Source organism: Protomyctophum parallelum (genome assembly GCF_964188405.1).
Source record: "Protomyctophum parallelum genome assembly, chromosome: 1".
NCBI classification, from domain to species: domain Eukaryota; kingdom Metazoa; phylum Chordata; class Actinopteri; order Myctophiformes; family Myctophidae; genus Protomyctophum; species Protomyctophum parallelum.
In genome coordinates, this window is record NC_139697.1 from 97,017,582 (window position 1) to 97,037,415 (window position 19,834).

A 19,834-nucleotide genomic window follows, 5' to 3' on the forward strand; every position below is an offset into this window, starting at 1 on the left:
CATTCCCTCAGACTACAGACTCTCCAGTCGTCCATTCCCTCAGACTACAGACTCTCCAGTCGTCCATTCCCTCAGACTACAGACTCTCTAGTCGTCCATTCCCTCAGACTACAGACTCTGTAGTCGTCCATTCCCTCAGACTACATACTCTCTAGTCGTCCATTCCCTCAGACTACAGACTCTCTAGTCGTCCATTCCCTCAGACTACAGACTCTGTAGTCGTCCATTCCCTCAGACTACAGACTCTGTAGTCGTCCATTCCCTCAGACTACAGACTCTCTAGTCGTCCATTCCCTCAGACTACAGACTCTCTAGTCGTCCATTCCCTCAGACTACAGACTCTCTCTAGTCGTCCATTCCCTCAGACTACAGACTCTCTAGTCGTCCATTCCCTCAGACTACAGACTCTCTCTAGTCGTCCATTCCCTCAGACTACAGACTCTCTAGTCGTCCATTCCCTCAGACTACAGACTCTCTAGTCGTCCATTCCCTCAGACTACAGACTCTCTCTAGTCGTCCATTCCCTCAGACTACAGACTCTCTAGTCGTCCATTCCCTCAGACTACAGACTCTGTAGTCGTCCATTCCCTCAGACTACAGACTCTCTCTAGTCGTCCATTCCCTCAGACTACAGACTCTCTAGTCGTCCATTCCCTCAGACTACAGACTCTGTAGTCGTCCATTCCCTCAGACTACAGACTCTCTCTAGTCGTCCATTCCCTCAGACTACAGACTCTCTAGTCGTTCCATTCCCTCAGACTACAGACTCTCTAGTCGTCCATTCCCTCAGACTACAGACTCTGTAGTCGTCCATTCCCTCAGACTACAGACTCTGTAGACGTCCATTCCCTCAGACTACAGACTCTCTAGTCGTCCATTCCCTCAGACTACAGACTCTGTAGACGTCCATTCCCTCAGACTACAGACTCTCTAGTCGTCCATTCCCTCAGACTACAGACTCTGTAGACGTCCATTCCCTCAGACTACAGACTCTCTAGACGTCCATTCCCTCAGACTACAGACTCTCTAGTCGTCCATTCCCTCAGACTACAGACTCTGTAGTCGTCCATTCCCTCAGACTACAGACTCTCTAGTCGTCCATTCCCTCAGACTACAGACTCTCTCTAGTCGTCCATTCCCTCAGACTACAGACTCTCTAGTCGTCCATTCCCTCAGACTACAGACTCTGTAGTCGTCCATTCCCTCAGACTACAGACTCTGTAGTCGTCCATTCCCTCAGACTACAGACTCTCTAGTCGTCCATTCCCTCAGACTACAGACTCTGTAGTCGTCCATTCCCTCAGACTACAGACTCTCTGTAGTCGTCCATTCCCTCAGACTACAGACTCTCTAGTCGTCCATTCCCTCAGACTACAGACTCTCCAGTCGTCCATTCCCTCAGACTACAGACTCTGTAGTCGTCCATTCCCTCAGACTACAGACTCTGTAGTCGTCCATTCCCTCAGACTACAGACTCTCTCTAGTCGTCCATTCCCTCAGACTACAGACTCTCTAGTCGTCCATTCCCTCAGACTACAGACTCTCTAGTCGTCCATTCCCTCAGACTACAGACTCTGTAGTCGTCCATTCCCTCAGACTACAGACTCTCTCTAGTCGTCCATTCCCTCAGACTACAGACTCTCTAGTCGTCCATTCCCTCAGACTACAGACTCTGTAGTCGTCCATTCCCTCAGACTACAGACTCTCTCTAGTCGTCCATTCCCTCAGACTACAGACTCTCTAGTCGTTCCATTCCCTCAGACTACAGACTCTCTAGTCGTCCATTCCCTCAGACTACAGACTCTGTAGTCGTCCATTCCCTCAGACTACAGACTCTCTAGACGTCCATTCCCTCAGACTCCAGACTCTCTACTAGTCGTCCATTCCCTCAGACTACAGACTCTCTAGTCGTCCATTCCCTCAGACTACAGACTCTCTCTAGTCGTCCATTCCCTCAGACTACAGACTCTGTAGTCGTCCATTCCCTCAGACTACAGACTCTGTAGTCGTCCATTCCCTCAGACTACAGACTCTCCAGTCGTCCATTCCCTCAGACTACAGACTCTCCAGTCGTCCATTCCCTCAGACTACAGACTCTCTAGTCGTCCATTCCCTCAGACTACAGACTCTGTAGTCGTCCATTCCCTCAGACTACATACTCTCTAGTCGTCCATTCCCTCAGACTACAGACTCTCTAGTCGTCCATTCCCTCAGACTACAGACTCTGTAGTCGTCCATTCCCTCAGACTACAGACTCTGTAGTCGTCCATTCCCTCAGACTACAGACTCTCTAGTCGTCCATTCCCTCAGACTACAGACTCTCTAGTCGTCCATTCCCTCAGACTACAGACTCTCTCTAGTCGTCCATTCCCTCAGACTACAGACTCTCTAGTCGTCCATTCCCTCAGACTACAGACTCTCTCTAGTCGTCCATTCCCTCAGACTACAGACTCTCTAGTCGTCCATTCCCTCAGACTACAGACTCTCTAGTCGTCCATTCCCTCAGACTACAGACTCTCTAAGTCGTCCATTCCCTCAGACTACAGACTCTCTAGTCGTCCATCCCCTCAGTCTCCAGGCGCGTTGCTTGCTCCGCTCTCTTCTCATGCACCATGTGGTGTTTCTCCCTCAGATCCCTCAGCAGTGACACAGCTTCTTCATATAAATGCTTGTTGTCTGGACGCCGGTCCTCCAAGACACTACCTGGACCGCAGAATACAAGAAAGGAACATGAATGAATGTCAGTGCGGGCGGGCGTGTGCCTCACGGCGTTGCGAAGCTTGTAGAGCAGCTATTTTCACTGTTTTTGTCACTTTCTTATACAATTGGTTAATTGTTTGAACAGTTTTTAACCCATTCTGACCTGAGATCAGATTCTAAAAATGTCTATTACATCCTGACAGTTTCATTATTAACCCATTCTGACCTGAGATCAGATTCTAAAAGTGTCTTCGATTTTTCAAAAATAGCAGACCTACAAGCTTGTATCGCGCCACTCGGTGGCGCGATATGAGCTTGTAGATCTGCTATTTTTCAATAGCTAAAGCATAACATGATGCCAACACCAAAATGGGTGCCCGGTCAGAATGGGTTAATTAGGGGTGCATGATTATGAAATTATGACTACAGAGGACCACAATGGAAACAAGCCTATAGGCCCTATAGGGGCTTAATTGGCCCAAAGCCTGTTAATAAAGTATTCAATCAATCAATAAATATTCTCTTTACTATACTTTTCTGTCTGTTTTCACTACTGAATGAGATGAATAGACACATTAAATTTAGAAATTGACGGCCACATTATTATTGCGTCATCAATATCGGTGAAAATATCGGACAGATGGATAGATGGATTGATGGATGGATGGATGGACAGACAGATGGACAGACAGACAGATGGATGGATGGATGCATAGATAAATAGATAATCATACTTAATGGTATTCCTCTAATAAATCTCTTGCTCTCTTTCATTTCCCGCAGCATTTCTTCAACGTTTTCCTGACGTTTCTTCGTTGATCTGAAGCAGGGAGGCGGGAGCGCTTTGACCTGGGGATCAATGATGGGCAAGTTACTTATTCCTTAAAAAAGTAATAATATTCTATCACTTGGCATCAAGAATAATATTACTTTAAAGTTTACAAATTATACGTTCATTTTACGCTCTTAAGAGTTAACTTATTGTTAAACATCTGCATTACTTAATTTACAGGAAGTCTATAGACTGTAGAATGTAGAAGAATAACGTTTGCCTGTTCTCTCTGCTACGGTACCACATCAATACAGCATGGAATTGTGAACAAATGATTAACCAACAATAACAAAATCCTTTAGTTTTGTGTCTGAGAGGCTAAATCTCATCAAATGATGGTCCGTGGCTCAAATAATGAATGGTCCTTATGGTCGATATGAAAGAGGTTGAAAACCACTGGTTTTAATGGGACGGCTTCAGCAGCAATAATAACCTTCTTCTCCTGTTCTCTGTATGGACTCTGCAGGCTGTCCAGTTTGGCTCTGGAGTCTCTGTAGATGATGGGGTTGTTCAGAGCGTGCTTCAGCATCCTGATGGTGGGCTGGATGCCTGTAGAACACAGAGATGGATTCAATACAGAGGGTGTTTCAGCATCCTGATGGTGGGCTGGATGCCTGTAGAACACAGAGAATACAGAGCGTGTTTCAGCATCCTGATGGTGGGCTGGATGCCTGTAGAACACAGAGATGGATTCAATACAGAGGGTGTTTCAGCATCCTGATGGTGGGCTGGATGCCTGTAGAACACAGAGATGGATTCAATACAGAGGGTGTTTCAGCATCCTGACGGTGGGCTGGATGCCTGTAGAACACAGAGAATACAGAGGGTGTTTCAGCATCCTGATGGTGGGCTGGATTCCTGTAGAACACAGAGATGGATTCAATACAGAGGGTGTTTCAGCATCCTGATGGTGGGCTGGATGCCTGTAGAACACAGAGAATACAGAGCATGTTTCAGCATCCTGATGGTGGGCTGGATGCCTGTAGAACACAGAGAATACAGAGCGTGTTTCAGCATCCTGATGGTGGGCTGGATGCCTGTAGAACACAGAGATGGATTCAATACAGAGCGTGTTTCAGCATCCTGACGGTGGGCTGGATGCCTGTAGAACACAGAGAATACAGAGCGTGTTTCAGCATCCTGATGGTGGGCTGGATGCCTGTAGAACACAGAGAATACAGAGCGTGTTTCAGCATCCTGACGGTGGGCTGGATGCCTGTAGAACACAGAGAATACAGAGCGTGTTTCAGCATCCTGATGGTGGGCTGGATGCCTGTAGAACACAGAGATGGATTCAATACAGAGCGTGTTTCAGCATCCTGATGGTGGGGTGGATGCCTGTAGAACACAGAGAATACAGAGCGTGTTTCAGCATCCTGACGGTGGGCTGGATGCCTGTAGAACACAGAGAATACAGAGGGTGTTTCAGCATCCTGATGGTGGGCTGGATGCCTGGAGAACACAGAGAATACAGAGCGTGTTTCAGCATCCTGACGGTGGGCTGGATTCCTGGAATTCCAAAATTTTCATGTCAAGAATCCCCAAATTGACACTTATTACCCTGCAGACCCCCATTTGAAAAGATAATGCCAGGGACTCCCCCCATAAGAGAATATTTCTACGGCTCTAGCAGAGATTCTCAACCCGTTTAATTTCAAGGACCCCCCCAGTTTGACATGCATTAGTCTACAGACCCCCCATTTAACCCATTCTGAACGGGCACCCATTTTGGTGTCAGCATCATGTTGTGCTTTAGCTATTGAAAAATAGCAGATCTACAAGCTCATATCGCGCCACCGAGTGGCGCGATACGAGCTTGTAGGTCTGCTATTTTTGAAAAATCTAAGACACTTTTAGAATCTGATCTCAGGTCAGAATGGGTTAATAATGAAACTGTCAGGATGTAATAGACATTTTTAGAATCTGATCTCAGGTCAGAATGGGTTAATGACATTTCTATCTCTGGGACCCGCAATTTATATTGTAAAATCAATGTTAATGTAACTCTGAGTGTAGAAATGGAACCAAATGGACCCGTTAGGGTCACAGGGAGGGAGAGGTGTCTGCTAAATTAACTTTTGTTTGCGTCAAACGCTGTCATTTCTCGTTTCACCGTTTCGGACACGGGGCGGCTCGCCGGAACTGGGCTAGCTGGCACCCTGGGTGCGTTCCTGTGGGTCTGGAAGTTCCGGGGACCCACCGAGGACCCCCACACGGAGTTGCACCACTCAGTTCACACGGGTGTGATTTTTTTGTTTTGTTAACATCTGCATTACTTAATTTATTTACTTATTTACTTAGTCTACACAATTAGAGAACGTATAGAATAATTGTTATCTCTCCTATGGATGTTACCTCATCAATACAGCATGGCATTGTAGACAACATCTTATCCAACGATAACAAAAGAATACGTTTTGGCTCTGATAGGCTAAATCTAATCAAATGGTGGTCCGTGGCTCAAATGCCGAATAAATAATGGACCTTGATATGAAAAGGGTTGAAAACCACTGCTGTAGAACACAGAATACATACAGAATACATACAGAATACATACAGAATACACACAGAATACATACAGAATACATACAGAATACATACAGAATACACACAGAATACACACAGAATACATACAGAATACATACAGAATACATACAGAATACATACAGAATACACACAGAATACATACAGAATACATACAGAATACACACAGAATACATACAGAATACATACAGAATACATACAGAATACATACAGAATACATACAGAATACACACAGAATACATACAGAATACACACAGAATACATACAGAATACATACAGAATACATACAGAATACATACAGAATACACACAGAATACATACAGAATACACACAGAATACATACAGAATACATACAGAATACACACAGAATACATACAGAATACATACAGAATACACACAGAATACATACAGAATACATACAGAATACATACAGAATACATACAGAATACACACAGAATACATACAGAATACATACAGAATACACACAGAATACATACAGAATACATACAGAATACATACAGAATACATACAGAATACACACAGAATACATACAGAATACATACAGAATACATACAGAATACATACAGAATACATACAGAATACATACAGAATACACACAGAATACATACAGAATACAGAGCGTGTTTCAGCATCCTGACAGCAGGTTGGATGTTACAGCGTTCTGACAGCAGGTTGGATGTTACAGCATTCTGACAGCAGGTTGGATGTTACAGCATTCTGACAGCAGGTTGGATGTTACAGCATTCTGACAGCAGGTTGGATGTTACAGTATTCTGACAGCAGGTTGGATGTTACAGCATTCTGACAGCAGGTTGGATGTTACAGCATTCTGACAGCAGGTTGGATGTTACAGCGTTCTGACAGCAGGTTGGATGTTACAGCGTTCTGACAGCAGGTTGGATGTTACAGCATTCTGACAGCAGGTTGGATGTTACAGCGTTCTGACAGGAGGTTGGATGTTACAGCATTCTGACAGGAGGTTGGATGTTACAGCGTTCTGACAGGAGGTTGGATGTTACAGCATTCTGACAGGAGGTTGGATGTTACCGCATTCTGACAGCAGGTTGGATGTTACAGCATTCTGACAGCAGGTTGGATGTTACAGCATTCTGACAGCAGGTTGGATGTTTCAGCATTCTGACAGGAGGTTGGATGTTACAGCATTCTGACAGCAGGTTGGATGTTACAGCATTCTGACAGCAGGTTGGATGTTACAGCATTCTGACAGGAGGTTGGATGTTACAGCATTCTGACAGCAGGTTGGATGTTACAGCATTCTGACAGCAGGTTGGATGTTACAGCGTTCTGACAGCAGGTTGGATGTTACAGCATTCTGACAGGAGGTTGGATGTTACAGCATTCTGACAGCAGGTTGGATGTTACAGCGTTCTGACAGGAGGTTGGATGTTACAGCATTCTGACAGGAGGTTGGATGTTACAGCATTCTGACAGGAGGTTGGATGTTACAGCATTCTGACAGCAGGTTGGATGTTACAGCATTCTGACAGCAGGTTGGATGTTACAGCGTTCTGACAGCAGGTTGGATGTTACAGCATTCTGACAGCAGGTTGGATGTTACAGCATTCTGACAGCAGGTTGGATGTTACAGCATTCTGACAGCAGGTTGGATGTTACAGCATTCTGACAGCAGGTTGGATGTTACAGCATTCTGACAGCAGGTTGGATGTTACAGCATTCTGACAGCAGGTTGGATGTTACAGCATTCTGACAGCAGGTTGGATGTTACAGCATTCTGACAGCAGGTTGGATGTTACAGCATTCTGACAGGAGGTTGGATGTTACAGCATTCTGACAGCACGTTGGATGTTACAGCATTCTGACAGCAGGTTGGATGTTACAGCATTCTGACAGCAGGTTGGATGTTACAGCATTCTGACAGGAGGTTGGATGTTACAGCATTCTGACAGCAGGTTGGATGTTACAGCATTCTGACAGCAGGTTGGATGTTACAGCATTCTGACAGCAGGTTGGATGTTACAGCGTTCTGACAGCAGGTTGGATGTTACAGCATTCTGACAGCAGGTTGGATGTTACAGCGTTCTGACAGCAGGTTGGATGTTACAGCGTTCTGACAGCAGGTTGGATGTTACCGCATTCTGACAGCAGGTTGGATGTTACAGCGTTCTGACAGCAGGTTGGATGTTACAGCGTTCTGACAGCAGGTTGGATGTTACAGCATTCTGACAGCAGGTTGGATGTTACAGCATTCTGACAGCAGGTTGGATGTTACAGCATTCTGACAGCAGGTTGGATGTTACAGCGTCCTGACAGCAGGTTGGATGTTACAGCGTTCTGACAGGAGGTTGGATGTTACAGCGTTCTGACAGCAGGTTGGATGTTACAGCGTCCTGACAGCAGGTTGGATGTTACAGCATTCTGACAGGAGGTTGGATGTTACAGCATTCTGACAGCAGGTTGGATGTTACAGCATTCTGACAGCAGGTTGGATGTTACAGCATTCTGACAGCAGGTTGGATGTTACAGCATTCTGACAGCAGGTTGGATGTTACAGCGTTCTGACAGCACGTTGGATGTTACAGCATTCTGACAGCAGGTTGGATGTTACAGCATTCTGACAGCAGGTTGGATGTTACAGCATTCTGACAGCAGGTTGGATGTTACAGCATTCTGACAGCAGGTTGGATGTTACAGCATTCTGACAGCAGGTTGGATGTTACAGCATTCTGACAGCAGGTTGGATGTTACAGCATTCTGACAGCAGGTTGGATGTTACAGCATTCTGACAGCAGGTTGGATGTTACCGCATTCTGACAGCAGGTTGGATGTTACAGCATTCTGACAGCAGGTTGGATGTTACCGCATTCTGACAGCAGGTTGGATGTTACCGCATTCTGACAGCAGGTTGGATGTTACCGCATTCTGACAGCAGGTTGGATGTTACAGCATTCTGACAGCAGGTTGGATGTTACCGCATTCTGACAGCAGGTTGGATGTTACAGCATTCTGACAGCAGGTTGGATGTTACAGTATTCTGACAGCAGGTTGGATGTTACAGCATTCTGACAGCAGGTTGGATGTTACAGCATTCTGACAGCAGGTTGGATGTTTCAGCATTCTGACAGCAGGTTGGATGTTACAGCATTCTGACAGCAGGTTGGATGTTACAGTATTCTGACAGCAGGTTGGATGTTACAGCATTCTGACAGCAGGTTGGATGTTACAGCATTCTGACAGCAGGTTGGATGTTACAGTATTCTGACAGCAGGTTGGATGTTACAGCATTCTGACAGCAGGTTGGATGTTACAGCATTCTGACAGGAGGTTGGATGTTACAGCATTCTGACAGCAGGTTGGATGTTACAGCATTCTGACAGGAGGTTGGATGTTACAGCATTCTGACAGCAGGTTGGATGTTTCAGCATTCTGACAGCAGGTTGGATGTTACAGCATTCTGACAGGAGGTTGGATGTTACAGCATTCTGACAGCAGGTTGGATGTTACAGCATTCTGACAGGAGGTTGGATGTTACAGCATTCTGACAGCAGGTTGGATGTTTCAGCATTCTGACAGCAGGTTGGATGTTACAGCATTCTGACAGGAGGTTGGATGTTACAGCATTCTGACAGCAGGTTGGATGTTACAGCATTCTGACAGGAGGTTGGACAGTCACAGGGGATGATGGAGTTCAACTGACCACAGCAGTGGTTCTCAAAGGTAGCCTGGTTAATAAACCAGACTAATATCGCACGGACCGCAGGATATTAGTCTGGCGAGGCTCAGCTTGGATTTCATTTCCAGGGAAACATTTTCTCTTTGACGCGATTGGTCAGAGCTACTGTAAGTCAAAGGTCTCAAGCATTGAAAGTCACTGTACCAAAGCCCGCCCATATTGCATACCGTGTCCCGATTGGCCGCCCACATTCTCTGGTGTAGGAAATGGGCGTACAATTGAGCCTCTCCAGACCGAAATCCGCCGGCAGGCAATTTATTTTTGCCAACGGCTGATTCGGTCTGGTTTATTAACCAGGCTATCTCAAAGGGGTCCTTCAGGGGGTTTCGAGGGGGTCGGCAAAATGCCTTAATCCATTTTGAGCGGGGACCCCTTTTGGTGTCAGCATTATGTTATGCTTTAGCTATTGAAAAATAGCAGATCTACAAGCTCAGAGCTATGAGCTTGTATACTGCTATTTTTTAAAAATCAAAGAACGACTGACATATAGAAACATAGCTTTTTCAGAAAACTGTCATTTTTAAACAGACATTATTTTTATGTTTAAAATGTCTTAATGCACCATCACAATCATTTGAACCCCTTCATCCATATATTATACATTGGCTATTAAAAAAATGGCACATACTGTATAGTCTACTATGACTAAGCTCACGTGTCACAATAATACTACACGTTGTGAGCTTGTAGATCAGATATAGTTACTTTCCCTATGCCCATGCTTTCCGGAAACGCACATTGAAGACTGAAGACGGAAAAGTAAGGACGCAAATTGTGATTGGCCAGAATAGATGATGTATGACAGGGGTGGGCAACTGGCGGCCCGGGGGCCACATGCGGCCCCCACCTTCACTTAATGTGGCCCTCACCTTCACTTAATGTGGCCCTCAGGTTAATGTCAGAATACTGATATAGTATTGATTTCAGCTGTTTACAATTCCACAACATGCTTTAATTACTTAATTATTAAATGACTATAGTACTTAATGACTAGTGTTAAAATGTTATTGTCTTTTTGTGTCCAATGTAGTTATGTTAACAGTTCATAAAGTTAACATGACTATAATTAAATGCATTTCACTAGTTGGAAGAAAACACCATTGGAAGGTTTAAAGGTTTTTATTGAATGAGAGAATGGAGTGATGAGGGTTGTGATGAGGAGGAGAGCGGGGCGTGGGTTCCGGGGGTTCGCCGACCCTGAAGTCTTTGGGGAAGGGGTCGTGTAGCGGTCAGCCCGCGGCACACGTGGGGCGTGATCGCGTGGCGGTCAGCCCGCGGTACGCTTGGAAGCGTGATCCCCCCGTGGGAACTGTGAGGAAGGGACGAGGTGAGGAGAGAAGGAGGAGAAGGAGCAGTGGAAGCTGCTGGTCTTGAGGTGGTGAAGGGGATGGTGGCGGGATACGAAAAGCATAGAGGATGCTGGGTTGTCTGAGGCGGGTATAAGTAGGCTGGGTAGATTGGCAAGGAGGGCGGAGGATGGCATGAGGGCATGGTCAAGGTGTGTTTCTCCGCCTCCTGAACATCAGTTGTTCCAACTCCATTTCACTAGTTGGAAGAAAACACCATTGGAAGGTTTAAAGGTTTTTATTGAATGAGAGAATGGAGTGATGAGGGTTGTGATGAGGAGGAGAGCGGGGCGTGGGTTCCGGGGGTTCGCCGACCCTGAAGTCTTTGGGGAAGGGGTCGTGTAGCGGTCAGCCCGCGGCACACGTGGGGCGTGATCGCGTGGCGGTCAGCCCGCGGTACGCTTGGAAGCGTGATCCCCAAAAGGACTACGGTGGCGACTACTAGGCCAGGGAGTTGTGGGCCTGTTTGATGTCGTGGAGGGAGGAGCGGATGTAGGTCAGGTATGCCTGGGAAGACCATCGACCTAGCAGGCGGACGGTGTGGTCCTGGAGGCCTCGGCTGGCGGCTGTGGAGGCAGCGCCGATGCGGAAGGAGTGGCCGGAAAAGTTTTCCGCGGGGTAGCCTGAGATGGTGAGGATTTGGCGGAGGTGGAGGAGGAACCAGCCACGGGTAGCGACGGTTCCGTGTTCGTCGATGAAGAGGGGGTCCTGGGGGAGAGCGTGCTGGGATTGTCTGAAGCGGAAGTGGTTGGCCAGGGATTCGAAAGGACTGGTGGGAGAGTTGAGGCGGAAGTAGTAGACGGGGATTGGGCGGTGCTGGGAGGTCTTGCTTCGTTTGAGGGTGAAGACCAGTGTGTTGTGGTCGTGGGAAGTTAGGTCAGAGAGGCAGGGGTGGATTGCGGGGTCGAAGTTCCGGTTGGCGGCTGTGAACTCTGAGCAGCGGAGGAAGCCGTAGAAGGCGAGGAGGAACATGGATTCGAGGGTGGAGGTGAGGGTTTGGTTGGCGTAGCCGGATCTGATGGTGTGTATGCAGGAAGCCAGGATCTCTATGGTGAGGGGGAGGCGCCGAGGGGGGAGCTGTGGTTCACCGCGCTGTAGGCCTTTGAGTTGGAGGAGGATTTGGGGGTGCTGAGTGAAGGGATGGGGTGAACCGGTTAGGAGTTTGGTGAAGAAACTGATCCCGCAGAGGTAGACTCGGATTGTGGAAGAACGGGTGGATAGGGCAGAAGCGCTGTGGCTGATGTAGGCGGAGAGGGAGAGGAGATCGAGGGAAGGGAAAGGTAGGTTGTGGCGGAGATGGAAGGAATGGAAGTTGATCCAGGCTGTCCGGTAGGATGAGAGGGTGGAGTCTGCTATGCTCAGCAGGATGGATTGCTGGGACTGGAGTATGAGGTGGTGGAGAGGATGCTCTAGGGGAAGGTGATGTCGGAAAATGGAGGGACTGGGACCGGAAGGGGATCGGAGTGTGGTGCCAAGGTCTTGAATTTCTGAAAGAAAAAGCGGGAGAGGGAGTCAGCGATGGCGTTGTGGTGGCCGGGGACATGTGCAGCGCGGAGGAGGAACTGGTGGGTGACAGAGAGCCAGGTTAGGCGGCGCAGGAGGGACATGACGGGGAGAGAAGAGCAGCGGCCTTTATTGATGATGTGAACGACGGCCTGGTTGTCTGTGTGAATGAGGACGCTCTTGCTGGTCCACTCTGTGCCCCACAGGGCTGCGGCGACAACGATGGGGTAAAGTTCATAGAGTGTGGATGACTGAGTGTGGTCAGGGTCGAGGAGGTGGAGTTCGCCGGGCCAGGGGGAGGAGAACCACCTTCCTGCGTAGTAGCCGCCGAAGCCTACTGAGGGGGCCGCGTCTGTGTAGAGTTGGAGGTCTTCGGGGGAGGAGATGAAATCATTATAAAAGAAGGTGATGCCGTTCCAATTTGAGAGGAGGAGGTGCCAGAGGCGCAGCTCCATTTGGCAGGGGGAGTCGAGCGTGACTTGGTGGTGAAGGGAGGGGACTGAGGTGGAGAGGTGGAGGAGGTTGGAGATGAAGGAACGGCCTTGGGGGATGATGCGCATGGCGTAGTTGAGGTGGCCGAGTAGGGAAAGGAGCTGTTGCTTGCTGCATTGGGGGAGGTTCATGTAGTTGGAGAGGAGGAGGGTGATGCGGTTGAGCTTGTCTGGGGGCAGGGAGGCTTGGAGTGAGACAGTGTCCAGGGTGATGCCTAGGAATTCCAGGGAGGTGGAAGGGCCCTCTGTCTTCTCTAGGGCGAGGGGGACGCCGAGGTGGTTGAAAACGGAGGTGAGGGTGGTGAGGCCGGAAGCGGGGGGTGCGTGAGGGGGAGTGACGATGAGGAAGTCGTCCAGCAGGTGGGTGACGTAGGGGAGCTTGTGGTTGTTGAGGAGGATCCAGCAGAGAGCTTCGGCGAGGGTGTCAAAAAGCTTTGGGCTGCTCCTGCAGCCGAAAGTGAGGCGGACAGCAAAGTAATAGGCGTCCTGCCAGAAAACCCCAAAAAGGTTCCAGCTGTCAGGGTGGAGGGGGAGTACTTTGAAGGCTGCAGTGACGTCGGCTTTGGCCAGCTGGGCTCCTTGGCCGGCGAGGCGAATTAAGTTTATGGCACCATCGATGGTGGCGTATTGCAAGGAGAAGGGGGGGCTGGGGATGAGACTGTTGATGCTGGGGGTGGAGGTGCCGTGGGGGGAGGAGAGGTCGAGGATGATCCTCTTTTTTCCTGAGTATTTCCGGGTGGCGATGCCAAGGGGGCTGATGCGGTAGGTGGGGAATGGTGGGGTGGAAAATGGGCCGATCATGAATCCGTTTGTGACTTCCTTTGTGAGCAGGGTGGTGACGGAGTCGGGGTCGGTGATGGCGGACTGGAGGTTTTGGCAGGTGTGGCTGTTGGTGGGGAGGGTGATGAGGCCGGGGGAGAAGCCGTAGTTCAGGCCTCCGAGGAGGAAGCAGGCGGTTGCGGGGTCGGGGTGGCGTGAAAGTGCGGCGGCCAGGGCAGGGATGTTGATGGGGGTGGAGAGGTGCCGGGACAGTCAGCTGGGTTTGGAGGGATTGGTGGGGTGTTGGGGGCAGGTGGTGCGGGCATGGGCGCCACCGCAGTGGGTGCACACGTGGAGCATCTTGCAGGAAGAAACGTTGCACCCTTTGTAGTTGAAATTATTGCAGATGGCTTCAGAGCCGCAGTAGAGGACTGGGCGGCCGTGTCTGTCGGAGGTTTGGTTGGAAGCTGGGTATTGGGGGGGTCGTTGCGGGGGCGGGCCGCCGGTGATGGCGAGGAGAGAGGGAAGACTGGGAGCTGGTCTGGTGGTGGGTTTGGTGGTGGTTTTGGCGGCGGCGTGGGAATGCTGGCTTGCGGCGGCGGAGCGGGGGGCGGCGTGGAGGCACTGGCTGGCAGGGTGGGTGGGGTTGCCGCACAGGTTGCAGGCGATGGCGAGCCTTCCTGCGAAAATACGGCAGTATAGTTCGAGGTCCAGGTGGCCCCAGTAGGTGGCGGTGTTGAGTTGATGGAGCCTTGCTGCGGCGGTGGCGGAGAACTGGCGGTGGTATTCCAGAAACAGGGAGCCGCCGAACCTTACGGCTAGGTCAAAAATGGTGGAGAGGTAGTCGTCCAGCTCCTGGCGCCGGGCTGGGTAGGTGGAGCAAATGACGTCTCGGTAAAGGGAAAAGGCCAGGCCGAACTCGGCGACGGTGAGGATGGAGGAGCGTGAGGGGGTGGGGTTGCGGAGTTGGACGGAGATGTCTCCGCACTCTAGGATACGGGACTCGGAGTTGGTGGTGGAGGGGCGGAGGAGAGTGGCAAGGTCAATGTCATTACCATGTAATATCTGGTTCCGGAGGGTGGCGCTGATGTTCTGAGGGTTTCTTGCTGGGGCATGGGGCGGGACGACTGCTGGGGTTGCTGTGGAGAGAGAGAAGTTGGGAGGATGGGGGGGGAGAAGGGGGGGGAGAGGGTAGGAGGGGTCGGGAAGGACGCTGGGAAGAGTCAGCGTGGGGTGGCAGGTGGTCGGGGAGGGCGGGTAGGCGGGTGAGGCCTGTAGGAAGGCGTGAGAGGCCTGAGGGAGGGTGGGCAGAGCCTGGGGGGGGGGGGGGGGGGCGGGAAGGGGGGGTAGGCGGGTGAGGCCTGTGGGAAGGCATGAGAGGCCCGAAGGAGGTTGGGAGCCTCGGCGGGGGAAGCCTGAGGGAGGGTGGGTGGGGCCTGGGGAGGGGGGGCCGGGAAGGGGGGGTAGGCGGGTGAGGCCTGTGGGAAGGCATGAGAGGCCCGAGGGAGGTTGGAAGCCTCGGCGGAGGCCTGAATCAATGCAGCCACGAGAGTGGCGATGGATGGGGGGATGGGGGGAGTTTGGGTGGGGGGGAGGGGGGGGTTGGGGCATGGTGGGACCTGCGCGGCGGCGGAGGTCAGGAAGGTAAGGAGGGACGTGAGGGCGTGCGGGGCGGGCACTGGAGGGGTTGCGCTGATTGGCGGGATTGTGATGGCGGGGGGGGTGGAGCTTGAGGTGGTTGAGCTGGTTGGAATTGTGCTGTTTGGAAGGTGGGAAGAAAGGGAGTAGGAGTGGGGGGGGGGGGTTAGAGGAGGCCGGCGTTGGGTGACCGACACTACGTAACTTAATGCTTGTGAATCAATTACGGTTAATTAATTCAAGCAGAAAGTAATCTGAAAATAATGCAAGACGCCCAACGCCGGGCAGTGTTGGGTAATTAACACCGCGCAGCTCAATGCTTGTAAATTAACTATGATCAATTAATTTAGCAGAAAGTAATCTGAATATAATGCAAGACGCCCAACACCGGGCGGTGTTGGGCAACCGACACTACATAACTCAATGCTTGTAAACTGACCACAATCAATTAATCAAGTAGAAAGTAATGCGATATAATGTAAAATACCCAACGCTGGAGGTGGGGGGGGGTAGAGAAGTTGGGATGACACGGGACCGCTTGGACCGGCGGGTGACGTCGTCGGTGGTGGCCGCGCTGGGAGCGCGCCTCGTGACGTCATCGGTGGGTGCCGGGTTTGAAGAAGTTGAGGGAGTTGCTGTGTTGTTGTTGTTGCTGTCGCAGAAGAGTTTAAACAGGCCCGCTTTGTTGGTGGAGCGGACGAACGGGATGTTGAGCGTTCGTAGCTGTTTTTGGAGTCCTACGACGGTCCAGTCGGAGATGGAGGGTTGTGGTGGGCTTGGGTTGCTGGAGAGGAGCGAGGTGGCAGAGCTGCGGGTGGCGGTGTGGACGCGCCTGGAGCGCCGTGTCACCTGGGTGGGTGGAGGGAGGGTTGGTGCCGGAGGTTGGCTGTAAGTCTCACGGCTCTTCCTCTTGGCGGAGCGGAGCTTTCGGAAGCGGTTCCGAATACGGCTCTGTTTGATACTGAGCCTGGATGGCTGGGAGGCGGCGGCCTGGGGGGCTGTGGTGGGACGGCTGTCATCATCGTCGCTGGACGTGGTATCGGGGATGAGCGTTGGGCTCCCCTGAGCGTCCGCGGGAGGATCGCCGTCCGAGCCCGAGGTGGAAAAATCCATGGCAGGTGAGCCGCTGGTTTTTGCGTTGCTGGTTTTTTTTCTTTCTGTTGCTTGTATGAAGGGTACGTGCGTTGTGGCGTGTACGAGCATACATACGAAAAGCATAGAGGATGCTGGGTTGTCTGAGGCGGGTATAAGTAGGCTGGGTAGATTGGCAAGGAGGGCGGAGGATGGCATGAGGGCATGGTCAAGGTGTGTTTCTCCGCCTCCTGAACATCAGTTGTTCCAACTCCATTTGAAATGCAATAAAAAGGTTACTTTTCAGGATTCCAATTCAAAAAGAGCAAAAACATATTCAGGTTTTCAATTCAAATATAGCAAAAATAGTCGATCTACAAGCTCAAAACGCGTCGCGACGCGTTTTGAGCTTGTAGATCGGCTATTTTTGCTACGACAGTAACATGCACTGTGGCCCCTCTGGAGTGAGTGTGGAAATATATTGGCCCTCGACATCGTCAAAGTTGCCCACCCCTGATGTATGATGATGAGAGCGTACTCAAAGTGGTTAATTCACAATTTACGTTAAGTTCTTAAAATGTTTATTTATGTTATGTAGGAGGGCATGGCAGTAAAATATAATACATTGAGTTGCGTTTTGCTGTGCTTTCTGGAGTTATGATTTACGATGAGTGGCACAAATAAATAATGAAATGAGTTTGATACGAAATGAAAGCTTTCGTGTGGGCAGGAGAAGGAAGTGGCCAACACCATAATGCTTACCAGGGGTGGAAAAAGTACCCACATTGTAAAAGCATCAATACTGCAATATAGAAATATTGTTACAAGTAAAAGTCCAGAATTCAAAATTAAATACTTAATAACTAAATACTTCACTACAGAAGTATTGCATTGGCTTTAAAGGAGAATTCCATGCTAGAATGCTTTCTTATCTTTCTTACCTTTCTTTGTAGTTGTTACGTCCCCACCAAAGAGGTCCAGGTGTTTTTTTGTGCAAAAACTCCTTATTGGCTATTTTCCCTACCATAAGCCCTCAATGAATTGCATTGCATTGAATGGGGCTATGCATAGGCGGCGGGTGCGTTTTACCTTTGGGTAGGCTATAGAATTGCGTTGGGGGGGGATTCTCGCGGCCGAGCGGAGCGAGGCCGCCGCCGCGGATTTATTTATTTATTTATTTCCCAGATGGTCTAAAAATGAGTTATTTAGCATACTTTTACCAATGAATTAGCCTATACACAGACAACGACTTTTGGACGTCTTTTTCTCAAGTCTCGAGTCAGTCAGTCAGTGACAGTGTAGATTACCCGGCGGTGTTGGCGTGTTGCTGCCCCTCCGGGAGTCGCGGCTCATGGCTCTCCACAGACGGCACAGAGACAGCAGTCACTCCACTGAACGTGCCAGTGTTGCTGCAGTGGTGTGAACTGTGAACCGTGCGGGCACTGGCGCTGCTGAGTTCTGACACCTTCTATAATGCTGCGCACATATATTATATATATAAAAAAAATACCCAGCATAATTTTTGGGAAGGCTAAGCCTTCCCTAGCCTTATGCACCCGCCGCCTATGGGGCTATGGGGTGTTATGCTAGTTCGCTTATTTCCATCGAAAGAAGTAGTAAAGTGTGCCGCTTGGGATATTATTTACATTATGAAGAGAGGATATATACAAAGAAATTATAATTTTGAGCAATGGAAATAAGCGAATTAGCACAACACCCCATAGCCCCATTCAATTCCCATTCAATTCAATGCAATTCATGTAGGGCTTATGGTAGGGGAAATAGCCAATAAGTAGGTTTTGCACAAAATAACACCTGGACCTCTTTGGTGGGGACGTAACAACTACAAAGAAAGGTAAGAAAGCCTTTTAGTATGGAATTCTCCTTTAAAATGTATGCAACGCATTGCGAGCTTGTAGGTCGGCTATTTTCAAATGGCAGAAATGTTTATAGGGCAAGCTAAGTGTTTAATGTATGTTTAGTAGTAATAATCAAAATCTTCAAAGTAACTAAAGTTTTCTAATAATTGTAGTGTAGTAAAAGTACAATGTTTGTCTCTGAGATGTAATGGAGTAGAAGTAAAAGTATTGGAAATTGGAAATACTCAAGTAAAGTACAAATACCTCAACATTGTACTTAAGTAAATGTACTTTCCACCACTGATGCTTACCAGCGGCCTCCGTCGCATCAGGATCTGCTTTTGCATTCATCAATGTTTCGTAGCCCTTCTTCTTGCATTGTTCGGGAACGGTGTCACTCTCCGCTTGGCCAACGCGCTGAGCCTCTTCAGCTGTCCGCTCGAGAAGGTCTGTCGGCTGACGGTGGATCAATGAAGACCAAACGTTAACGCTTTTGTCCCAATCCGATCACGTGATCGGAAATCGGGGGCCGATCACTTCATTTTCAAATGATCGGATCGGGAACAAAACAATGTGATCGGGACATTCCTATAGTAACCTATATCAATATTAAATATCCATATCATGGTATTAGATTTTATCTTGTAGATGTTGTACTGTTGTGATATGGCATAATATGTGATAAAAACATAAATATTGGATCGGGATAAAACGGTATCGGCAGATACTCCAAATCAAATGATTGGAATCGGATGGGGAGCAAAAAAGTATCCCTAGTTAACAACATTACTTAAAGGTATATTCAGTGATTTCACTTAATTCAAATATCACTTATTTTTTTGTTTTGTTGTGATAATCCTCCCTACTATAGAGTGTGCTGGCCATATAAGGAGTTCCTCCCTGTCCCCAGTTAACCCCTGGGGGTCAAAAAACCTTAGGTTTCGTTTTTGACTCTCTATCCTGATTGGACGAAAGGCTGGGTCCCACAGCCAAAAACGAAACCTAAGGTTTTTTGAGTGAAATCACTGAATATACCTTTAACCTCTTGAAAACATGGATACACCAATTTGGACATCCTGGGCCCATACCGACGCCAAATCAAATAATAACTTCACTGATATATAGCCAAAATGAATACAGATATTTGTTTGTTTTGTTGTTTAGTCATTTTATTGTATTGACAATAAAATGAAAAAATGCCCATTCAGTGCCAGGGAAACAAATACGTAAATCTTCATTATGAAAATAACTGTTCCGAATCTGCAGCTTGAGGTCCACCAGTGACAGTAGACAGATTTTTTTTTTAAACAAGTTTAGATTTGTTATTATCGTGAGAACGATGGCATTGTAGACTTGAG

At 48.9% G+C, this 19,834-nt stretch overlaps 1 protein-coding gene across 1 annotated transcript in view; it reads right to left on the bottom strand.

The window, feature by feature from the left end:
• Positions 1 to 2,551: 2,551 nt before the first annotated feature.
• Positions 2,552 to 19,834, bottom strand: part of xrra1 (X-ray radiation resistance associated 1) — a gene marked incomplete at its 3' end in the record, with an annotated part of 52,776 nt that continues 35,493 nt past the window's right edge. Inside the window, exons 15-18 of the mRNA XM_083781328.1 lie at positions 18,788 to 18,932; positions 3,966 to 4,081; positions 3,435 to 3,549; positions 2,552 to 2,703 (exon numbers count right to left, since the gene is read on the bottom strand). Of these exons, the coding sequence (XP_083637454.1) occupies positions 2,552 to 2,703; positions 3,435 to 3,549; positions 3,966 to 4,081; positions 18,788 to 18,932 (528 nt within the window). The remainder of the gene's footprint in view (positions 2,704 to 3,434; positions 3,550 to 3,965; positions 4,082 to 18,787; positions 18,933 to 19,834) is intronic.